This window comes from Symphodus melops, assembly GCF_947650265.1.
Source record: "Symphodus melops genome assembly, chromosome: 21".
Classification (NCBI taxonomy): Eukaryota; Metazoa; Chordata; class Actinopteri; order Labriformes; family Labridae; genus Symphodus; species Symphodus melops.
In genome coordinates, this window is record NC_136711.1 from 11,091,527 (window position 1) to 11,102,209 (window position 10,683).

Below are 10,683 nucleotides of genomic sequence, written 5' to 3' on the forward strand. Positions count from 1 at the left end.
TCAATGGTTGGTAAGTTGCTAAAGCTCATGTACAATGAATGAAAGTTTAAAAAAAAAAAACAACTTGATACTAGATGGTCAGACGTGAGCTGTAGGACAGTATTATGAAACCTTAAGGTGAATATTTACAGTCAAACTATGTACACACTGTTTATTAATGTAATGCTATAAGATTGGGTGACTTTTAAAGAAGAGTACACATTTGTTTATTTATACCGAGATGTTTGACATGCGTTAAAGAAATGTAATGTAAGACTTTTCACCTTCACCTGATCTACCCTGCATGGTGTACAGTACGCTACATTAGCAGAGTACAAATGTACAGCTGTTGTCGTTGCATTGTGGGATTGGCTGACAGTAGAAGAGGCGGTGAACACTTGAGCGCACGTTCAGGCCCGCAGGAAACCAGCACGAGTTCCTCCAGAAGAAGAAGAAGAAGAAGAGAGCATTTTTCCACCCGCAGATTTTTCTTCTTTAACGGACCCGGTCAGTGAGAGGATTGCTCACCATGTTGGGGACGGTCGCCAAACAGCTGAAGAGCCACCCGGCTGTAAGTAATGTCTTCTGTTCTGTTTGAACATTTGAACGTCCCAGTGACATTGAAAACGCTGGTAGGACGCGCGTGAGTAGGTGCGCGCATATTCCCCCAAAATCACACCCTTGTTAAGTGATGAATTATCACCGGCACTTGTAATAAAATCGTATTCCTTATTTGCTGGAACAGCAACGCTTTTTTCATTTAATTGTTCTGTAATTAGAATAAAAGCAGGTGCTAGTTCCTTGACATAGATTTTGGATACAACGATATGCATTTATCGCCAAATAAAAAATCGAAATGAAGCCAACGTTTATCATTCTCCTTCCTTTTTCCCCGTTTTACATGCAGGTTTAGTTGCGCTTTCATCCGTTCCTCCCATAGGGCTTTTATTTATTTTTTCTTATTGGCCACCGTTTAAGCTTCGTGACAAGCTTTTTTTTCTCCTTCCTTTAAAAATGAATCCACCTGCTGTTGGTGACATGGGCAACATAGGCTTGTTTGAGGCTTAAGGCCCGTGTAAAGGGAATAAATAGCAGGTGCAGTATAGCCTGCCCTTATATCTACAGCCATGTATGTATGGCTGTAAAGCACGTACGCATACACAGCACACTATTGACTGGCGTGCCTCTGGGCCCAAGGACTGCATGAGAGCGCTCATCAAGGACGAGTGGGTGAGACTGTTGAGTCATTTATCAGATTACTAGGCCCATATTAAACCGTCATTGATTCCTGTTTAAAGTCGTTGTCTTTCTCTCCTTTTTAATTTTGAAAGTATAGGCATGTGCATACACTGAACACACTGACACCTCTTTTTCACAATGTTGCTGCAGGAATGAAATGTAAGGGTGCAGCATCGCCAACAACATTTTACAACTACTGAGACAATAGTCACACCAAGAAAGTCCTGGTCTCAGGATGAATAAAGAAGATCAATCTTAACTAATGCAAACAAGAGACGAGCTGTGTAGGTCTTGATTTTAACATTGGTGCATTTTAATGTGTTTATCCTCTTTCTTTCTCCAGCTCATTCCCCTCTTTATTTTCATTGGTGGCGGGGCAACCATGAGCATGATGTACCTGGGTCGTCTAGCTCTGAAAAACCCTGATGTCTCGTAAGTTAAATCTGAATCAAGTATGATTCATCGAGGTCCACCTTCTTTTTCTTTTTTTTAAAACTCGAACCCTTTCAATATACCAGTGCCTTATTGGAAATGTTGTTCAAATCTCTGAGTGTGCTCTTGTTTTTTTTAAATCTCTTTTTTTTTTCTTATTTTATTTCCTAAGATGGGATCGTAAGAACAACCCTGAGCCCTGGAACAAAATGCAGCCTGACCAGCAGTACAAAGTACGAGCATTTATCAACAATTAACTTCTACTGTTCTGATGCATTTGATTGTTAACTGTCATTTTACACATTTCTTTAAATGGCTGTTGAGTTTAATATAAAGTGAAACCATATTTCTGTGAGGGATAAGCCCTATCAGTTCTGTTATCTTGCCTCAAAGTTCAAACTGCCTCCCTTGTACTGATTGTGTATTTGTTACTGTGTGTGTGTGTGTATTTTCAGCTTTTCACGGTCAACATGGACTACTCCAAAATGAAGAAGGACAGGCCTGATTTCTAAGTCACACAGTCTAATTGCTTCTTTGATGTTGCGGTCAGCGTGAGATGCCTCTGCACTTTTTGCCAAACACAAACAAGCCCATGCCGCTGAATGAAGGATGAATAACACACTGTGTGATGCACTAATTCAGTCAGTTCATTTCCAGTGTGACGGGGATCATTCACTTATATATGACTGTAAAAAAAGAAAACAGGCAACCACCTGTTTTGCTAATTGATGAATTTATTTTTCTTTGTTGTAAATTATTAAAACCATATAAATCTCACATTTGGTGTGTGTATTTTTCCAAAGTGAACTGTTTAGATTATAATGAATTAAGTCTGACTAGAGTTTAAAATTCTTAAAATTCCACATATTTAGCCAGTTAGTGGTAAATAACCATTAAGGTTAGTACAGAATATCTTGGAATAAACCTCATAGACTTGTAAAAGAATACTGGACAAATATAGGCAGGTCAAACAAAGGCAAGTCTGAACATAAATCACTGTAAGCTATAGAAGACAGTAAATCAGTAACAGTAGGCCTGTATGATTGAGAAAACAAGCGTACAACAACATAACACTTTGAAAGCGTTAAGGTAAATGTAAATACAATTCAATCATCAGGTTCTGAAGTTTACAGGGAGCATATCTGCCAGCAGGTTGTGCTCCCTGATGACCCTTCTGTTTACTTGTATGGTGTGTGTGTCTATCTGTCTGTCTGTCCGTCCGTCCGTCTGTCCGTCTGTCCGTCTGTCTGTCTGTCCGTCTGTCTGTCTGTCTGTCTGTCTGTCTGTCTGTCTGTCTGTCTGTCTGTCTGTCTGTCTGTCTGTCTAATATAAAAAGTAGTAGTTATTCACTTGTTTAATTCATGTTGTATTTTAAATCATTGGATCTGTTCTTATAACCTCGGTACAGTAGGTGGCGGTATGACCATTAAAGTTACGTAAAAGAAAAGCACAATGAAGAAGAAATTGTCTGTTCTCGCGAGAGTCACTTAAAAATAACGCGGGACCGTATGACGAACAGAACCGTTGAAGGATCCAGAGCCACATCCATGGTGAGAAGTAAATGACTGTCGGCAGAGGATAAACGATGTTAACCGAGGGAACATAGTTCATAAATGACACTTATCCAGCAGAGCCGTCTATCCTTCAAGAAACAAAGCGGCAGTGTTTAAAGAGCTGCTCTGCTTGTTGGAGCTGAAATGGATCATACGGAGGACTTGTCTGCTCGGCTGCTGCTCAAACATATCCTCACCACCGAGACACCGAGGACTCCCATCACCCGCACGTAAATAAGCCTTATCAAATATCTCAGTGAAAGGGCTAGCTTGAATTGAGTCAATGTGTGTATTCTAGTCTATGATCAAAACGTTAAACTTGCTAAACAGCTGCCTGAATTATCCTCTTCCTCTGTGGTTGTTTTTAAACTTACAGTCTGTAACAAAAGCTTAATTAAACACAGAAGATGGGGCTAGTTTGAACACTTTCATTGTACAATATCTTTGGATTATCAATTTCTATCCAGTGCTTAATTCATTCTTAGTGTGTGTGTTTTTTCTCCTGTTAATTAGTGCCTCTACTGCAGCTGTGAGTACCAGGTCGACCAGGCGCAGCAGTAGACTAGTCAGCAAAGATGGTGGAGCCCAAACCCCTCAGGACCTCCTGAGGCGCAGTATGAAGCATAACATCCGCGAGGTGAGGAGAACCGCAGAGTCGAGGCTGATAATGAACATGTTGTTGAAATCTCTTGAAGCTCAACTCACTGTCCTCTTTCTTATAGAGTATAATCAGAAAGTCCCTGCCCCCGCCTAAAATCAGGATGCCCTCACTCGTGCTGAAGAAGATTAACACGCCTGCGACAGCCTCCATGCTTTTCGATGATGGAGACACACCCAGACACATACTCAAGAACATCCTGCGGACAGGTGTGTGCATTGGACTGCTTAATCCTCACAAATCACTATGCAGCTGTTAGTTGTTCTTTCATAAGTGGGCCTTCTCTCTTATGATGATTTAGAGCCGGTGAGAACTCCCGTGGTCCACGAGAAAGCTGCTTCAGACGAGCCCCAGCCCTCTTCAGCAAACTCAAGTATTGCAAGCAGGCGTCAAAGGCGAGCAGCTACTTCATGATGCGTTCTATTTAATCATCTGCAATGTTGTCGCATTAACAACTGCCATCCTTACTCGCAGCATGTCCTGAAATTGAAACTCTGTAAGCAAGCGACTAAATGATGTCGTGTTTGAATGACTGTATTTTCTTCTTTTTTTTTGCTCGACTTTCAGCACTGAGCTGTCCGGGCTCGACCTGCCTGATTTAACTGTCAGCAACGTCATTAGTCCTGCAAAAGGATTGAGCAGAAAGAGGGCACGTCAGAGCCTGAACGTAACGGCTTTCGAAAAACGCCTTCGAGATGGAGAAGGTGACTTTTACAGAGTTTGCGGTGAAGTCGTACACTTCAAATAAATATGGAGTGTTCTCGGTGTACGGTGTGTTTTTTAAACAGCGGTTGCATGCTTTTGTGCTCACAGGTGTTGAAGGGCAAACTGAAGAAGCATCCCAGGACAATTCCTCCTTATCTTTGTCAAGGTACGTTTTGTACAAGACAACAACAAAGTCTCTTTAGCTTTGCGTTTATTTCAGTCTGACACCTTGTTAAGAAAATATCCATTGGTTCACTGTGTTGCCATGTTATTGAGTGTAAAGATAACTTAAGGCCTGTCCAATCTGTTTAGGAGTTCAACTTCTCTGAGCCTGAAAACACCCCACCTGGATGTTCACTCGGAGAAAAGGGGTCTGCAGAGAAGAGTTTCTAACCGGAGAAAAGTCACAGAAGAAGAATTTGGTGCTGCTGTGAATAGAAGGCACATGGGAGGTAATCACTGATCATACACGCTTGATGGACATGCGAAATGTCCTTTTGGTTTCAGGTGTTAGCTGAAAACGTAGTGATCAAGTCAATGAGATCCCGGATTAGTGAATTCTTTTTCCACTAACTGTTTGAACTGTATTGTGTCGAGACGTTTTCGAAACGCTCCAACATGTGCTGGGGAGAACACAGTTTATTCTAATATGTTTTACAGAGATTGATTCGCAGCTGTTGTATCGAATAATATAAAACAAGGCTCTGACATAACTTCACCCACTAGTTGACTCGTTAGACGTCTTCATTGAATTATTCATCCAGAAAGTTTTTATTTGAACCCACTTTTTTTTTTTTTTTTTTTTAAGTTTAAAGACATACGATATTCCTTTTTCACTTTTTCAAACAGTCCCCCTCTCCTCATAATGAAACATCTGTACTCTGCTTCGGTCCAAATATAACGCAAATAAAGCACCAGAGGAGGTTTGTGACCCTGTAGAAACCTGCTCTCTCAGAATGCTCTGTTTTTGTGTGTGTCTCTTTAAATGCAATGAGACCCCCCCCCCCCCCCCCCGAGTTTTCCTGGTAGACCTTACTCCTTAGAGGATAAAAAAATGGCGGACCTGCTCAAAAGTTTTACTCTATTCTGAAGGTGTAGTCCATGGGTGGAGGTACCAGGGGAGGGGATTTTCTTACCAGAATCCAACTTGTGATGTCACAAATTTTAAATGGAGCATTTTTCTCTTTGTGGTAAGACTGAAGCAGACCACAAACGAAGAACTTGAGGGATTTATTTCAAATTGTGTGGGTAAATAGACACTCAGGTTAGCCAAATAAATGTTCAAAAACACTGTGAAAGTGGATTTGTGGTAATATGTCCCCTTTAAGGAGTGTCTGGCCAGTTGCTGGAAGTAAAAATGTTTACAGAATAAAAATCAGAGTTTCATTGCTGATTTCTCTGCACTCCCTCTCTTTTGATCACCCAGATGTGAGCAGCTTCATGCAGGCAGAGCGGGGCCCCAGCGAGACCGCTTTCTCTGAGGGCTTCACTTTGGGCCTGAGCAAACTCAGTGAACCCGATATCACCGCCGACATTGTCCACTCTAACACGGCTCTTTACGCCCAGCCTGATGCAGTGGGCTCCAGCGACTTCATCGCTGCAACCCAGGACAAACCCACTGTGATGGCGTCTCAGCTGCAGAGGCAACTGTCTGAGGAGGAGCAGAACGAGTCGAGGACGGAGAAATCAATGTACACATTTCCAACTGAAGAGGAGGCTGTGGCAGAACCTCAGGATGAAGATTGTATTTCTGAATCTCAAGAGACTGAAGGGGGAAGTACCAGTAACGGTCAAGCTAAAGATATTGCAGTCATGTCGAAGTCTGAGGAAGAGGAGGACACGGCTGTGTCTCGCGCTGACACAGGCGAGTCTGAGGACGAGGAGAATGCAGTGGAAGCTGAGACGGGAGAGGTGGGGGCGACTGATTGTCAGACTGATCAAGAAGAAGAAGAACAAGAGGAGGGTGGAGTTGATCCGGAGTCTGAAGAGGACAGTACAACCAGTTCTCAGTCTGAGGAGGGTCCGCCGGACTCTCAAACCCAAGAAGAAGATGAGGAGGAGGATGCTGTTGACTCTCAGATTGAAGAAGAATGTGCTGATGATGCACGACGCCAGGAAGAGGAAAATCAGCCAGACTCTCATGAGCAAGAAGAAAAGGACGAAGTTGATGCAGCTGACTCCCAAAGTGATGAAAGAGAAGCTGCTGCGGATTCTCTGCCGGAGGAAGATGCTGATTATGAAAGTCATCAAGAGGATCCTGCAGGAGTTGGTGTGTCCCAATTTAAACCTGACGATGACCGCGATGGTGAAGAGGGAGAGGAAGATGGCGAGGAGGTGGAGGGAGAGGACGATGGCGAGGAGGTGGAGGGAGAGGACGATGGCGAGGAGGTGGAGGGAGAGGACGATGGCGAGGAGGTGGAGGTAGAGGACGATGGCAAGGAGGTGGAGGGAGAGGAAGATGGCGAGGAGGTGGAGGGAGAGGACGATGGCGAGGAGGCGTCAGAACAGCTGGAAGGGGATCTTGGACACATCAGTCGAAGGGCTCATCGCTCTGAAGGAGCACTCATTGTGCCTGTTACCGAAGCAGAGGGGGATCAGACAGATGGAGCAGAAGCAAGTAAGGACATACACATACAGTATTCTATTTAACTGTTGATAATGTTTGATAAATGGAATATAAGTGTTTTTTTTTCCAGAGAGACACTTATCATTTTAATCCGCTTCGTGGCTGAGTGTAATTTGTTCAGCCCAAATTTAAAACTAGAAAAATAATTTACATGAAATGTGTTTTCCCCCTCTAAATAAACGTAAATAACTCTGCAAATAACTTTAACCTGCTCATCTTATCCACGCACAGACGCAAACAGCAGGAGTACGCCTCGCTCTTTTTCAAAAGTTCCGCTCGACGTTCCGTTCTTTTCTCGGAGCAACAGCAGCTTCACATCCACGTGATGAAACGAAGACGGGTGAAGCTTGTGATTGGAGCGAGGCACAGCGACTCTTCTCTTTTCTCTGAAGCTGATGTGATTCTGCCCTCTCGAATCACTCGCTCCCTGGCTCTTTTTAAATCAGTGGAATGACATGACAATTCAGCCAGTGTCACTGATGATCGGAGCAGATCCCGAAGTATGGACTCAATCAAAAATAGACTTTGAATCCAGAATCGTTTTGAGTCGGAAGTAGATTCTGAATCAAATTGTGAGACACCCAAAGATTCCCAGCTGTAGTCGCAGGTGAAGAAGTGGTCAGCATATTATATTTGGTGTTGTTGATGTTCTCTCTTTATTGCTGATACTTCCTCATGTTAGCTTATGATTATTAAACAAACGTCATTATGGAATATGAAACATGTGTTCGTGGGATTCTTACAGCCCAGGCACATGTCCTTATTAACAGATGGAAAACGCGCACACGTCTCTTGGTGGTTGCTTCTGGATCCAAAAAAAACCTCAAAAAGGTAAAGAGAAGAAAATCAGAGCTCCGCGCATTAAGAAGAGCATGTTGGCTCCAAACGTCACCGATCATTAAATCCTTCCAACGGGAGCGTTTGGCGTTGAGATCAGCTTGTTTGCTTTTCTTTACCGGGCGGAGGTCATGACATTATTTGTTCTGACAGAAAACGTACAAACAGCTTGATGAGAACGGGAGAAAAACCTGTATGATGTTTACATTATTTCTGAGGATTGGAAGTCATGCCTCGTCTGCTTTATGATAAAAAAAAATTCAAAAAACCATAAACAGGAGTTTAAAAAAAAAAAAAAAAGCCCAAATACTCTTATCTTCAGAATGTAAGTTTTTGTTTCATAACTGTGTTCTTGTTCGTAGGATTGTCTGATGGCAAGAGTGGAGCATACACTTCTTTCGATGCTCAGCGCAGCACGGAGAGTGAAAGCCACGAGAGCGGGCCGCAAAACTTCACGGAGTCCTCGAACCGTGAGCCGAGATCCGAGGCTGAGAAAGAAAACAGTGTCCTTCCCCCGCCAGTGGCGCAGGACACTGAAGACGACGGGCAAATGAGTGACGAGTCACCTGAAGAGGCTGCTGCTCAGGAGGAGGAGGAGGAGGAGTGGGTGGAGGAGGAGGATGACGACGAAGAAGAGATTGAAGGTCTTTCTGTTTTTCAAATCTTTTATTTTTCTTCCCCAAGTCAGAATGAGTCCTAAACATTGTGTTTATTCGCTGAAATCTTCAGAAGTACCGAGCAAAACTCCAGCGTTCGTCAGACAGAGAAGAGAGCCTCTCCATCCCGATCCTCTGGCCTCGCCTTCTGTTCTTAAGAACATTCAAGCCAGGCAAGTCTCTCTCCCTGCTACACTAACACATCCGATCCCTTTAATTAACTTTTCAGCAATTAAAAAATGACATAAATGTATGTTCTGGTGCAGAATGTCAAACCTCAAATATAGCTGAAGCCAAGTTCTTAACCCGTTTGTGTGTTGGCCCACCAACAGTGCAAGTAACAGCGGAGGTTTGCCTACACCTCCACCTAAGCCGGCGAGGAAGAGGAGGTCAGGGCCGTCGAGGAAGAGAGAGGGTCTCCCTAAGAGCTACCTGATGAGTGTCTTCAAACACTTTGCCAAAGCAAAAGTCTCTGCAGATGTTTACCCCATCCTAAAAGAAATGTAAGAAACAGTGACATCAGTGGACCAACTCTTTGGACGAATGAAACGATAAATAGATTTCATGTTTTCATTTATGTAGAAGACATCATGAATACCCTGACATGTACTGTTCAAACACCGTCTTTTACAGAATGGATAAATTCTTCTCGCGACTTGCAGAGGACTTGGAGACGTACGCAATCCACGCAAAGAGAAAGACTATCGACGTCGAAGATGCTGAACTCCTGTTGAGACGGTACGCATACTGTGTGCTCCGTTGATTGAGCATTGAGTTACAAGACAGCATGAATTATTTTTTTTATTTTTTTTTATTTTTTTGTATGACAAGAAACTGTAGCAAGAGAAGAGCCAGTTTAAACATTTTCCAGAAATGAAAAAGTACTGTATTCACTGATTAGTTTGAATGTATGACTGAATGCTTTCAGCATTTAAAAACTGCTTTATGAATTTAAAACCCTATCATGCTTACAGTCATACATTGACGCTGGAGTTTAGGCACCGTTTTATCATCAGGGGTTGGACTAAATAAAGTATCTCAATCTCCAAAAAGAACCCTGCCTTTAGGGAACATTCAGCCTCTCTGGGGCAGTGCAGAAAGATCTGTGAATCATTCAAACATGAACAAAAGAAAATAACCGTATCAGCATGAACACATTTCTAATGATGTGTGTACAGATGGTTACGTATATTCAAAAAAAGAGGACAAATAACATAAGCATTCCATGTCATTTTAATATTTATTCTGCCCTCAGTACTGTTTCTGTCCTTTAGGTGGCAGGCTTGAGCTCCCTGTAGGGAAGAGTGTGAAAATACAAAACTGTACAGCTGCCTTTAAAACGTGTCGAGAAATGTTTCTCATCTTTGTTGATCTTTGTGTTTTGAAGGCAGGGTCATGTGAGCGACAAGGTGCCGGTGGAAGTGCTGATTGAAAAATACCTGCGTATGGACCAGCGCAGGCTCCTGATCCCCATAGCAACCAGTGGAAATGTTGTTGTCCCTAAAAAGCGAAGATAAACGTTTGATTTGACATCTTTCTTTGGGGTCTGGTTTCATTTAGTGCTCTACAACACGTTTGCTTACACTGCATTTGTTTGTTTGTTTTTTTCTGTAAATGTGTAAATATGTTTAATAAGCCTGAAATATTTTACGTGATGTCTGTATGTAGAGGCTTTTTTTCTGACTTCTCTTTTTCTGTAAAGGCTCAAGTTTGTTTTTCTCCTTCTTTTGTTGAAGCAGCCTTTATCAGCAAAGTTTGTATCTGTAATAAAACGTATCGTAACTCATCAATGCTGTTTGTCAGTCCTCCCTTCATTCATCAGATGCCCGCCATTCCTCACTTCATAGTCAAAGGAAACAAAAACAATGATTGAGTTCAGATAAAAGCTTGGTACTGAAAAAGAAAAAAATCCACTCTGCAGAGGGATTTGCAAGACGCGCAAGCTGTGTGTAGTTGGACTGAAGTAACCTCCAGATCTTGATAAGTATGGAAGAAGGG

General features: G+C 42.6%; 2 protein-coding genes across 2 annotated transcripts; both read left to right on the forward strand.

The window, feature by feature from the left end:
- The first annotated feature begins 382 nt into the window (after positions 1-382).
- ndufa4b (NDUFA4 mitochondrial complex associated b) lies at positions 383-2,427 on the forward strand. The gene is made up of 4 exons (XM_079372302.1): positions 383-550; positions 1,562-1,650; positions 1,823-1,883; positions 2,106-2,427. Exons 1-4 carry the CDS (start codon positions 509-511, stop codon positions 2,160-2,162), a joined length of 249 nt encoding a protein of 82 aa, XP_079228428.1. The 5' UTR covers positions 383-508; the 3' UTR covers positions 2,163-2,427.
- A 699-nt stretch (positions 2,428-3,126) lies between these two features.
- Positions 3,127-10,475, forward strand: cenpt (centromere protein T). Its single transcript, XM_079372372.1, has 14 exons — positions 3,127-3,433; positions 3,717-3,840; positions 3,926-4,070; positions 4,163-4,256; positions 4,429-4,565; positions 4,675-4,732; positions 4,882-5,018; positions 5,993-6,900; positions 6,940-7,183; positions 8,392-8,673; positions 8,759-8,858; positions 9,018-9,188; positions 9,319-9,423; positions 10,073-10,475. Exons 1-14 carry the CDS (start codon positions 3,348-3,350, stop codon positions 10,200-10,202), a joined length of 2,721 nt encoding a protein of 906 aa, XP_079228498.1. The 5' UTR covers positions 3,127-3,347; the 3' UTR covers positions 10,203-10,475.
- The last annotated feature ends 208 nt before the right edge of the window (positions 10,476-10,683 follow it).

Bases quoted from the DNA above. Each gene is read 5' to 3' on its own strand.
- ndufa4b (XM_079372302.1), top strand. From the start codon at position 509: ATGTTGGGGACGGTCGCCAAACAGCTGAAGAGCCACCCGGCT. The intron at 551-1,561 runs GTAAGTAATGTC...TTCTTTCTCCAG, and splicing joins AGCTGAAGAGCCACCCGGCT to CTCATTCCCCTCTTTATTTT. The intron at 1,884-2,105 runs GTACGAGCATTT...GTGTATTTTCAG, and splicing joins AGCCTGACCAGCAGTACAAA to CTTTTCACGGTCAACATGGA.
- cenpt (XM_079372372.1), top strand. From the start codon at position 3,348: ATGGATCATACGGAGGACTTGTCTGCTCGGCTGCTGCTCAAACATATC. The intron at 4,257-4,428 runs GCGAGCAGCTAC...CTCGACTTTCAG, and splicing joins ATTGCAAGCAGGCGTCAAAG to CACTGAGCTGTCCGGGCTCG. The intron at 4,733-4,881 runs GTACGTTTTGTA...TCTGTTTAGGAG, and splicing joins TCCTCCTTATCTTTGTCAAG to TTCAACTTCTCTGAGCCTGA.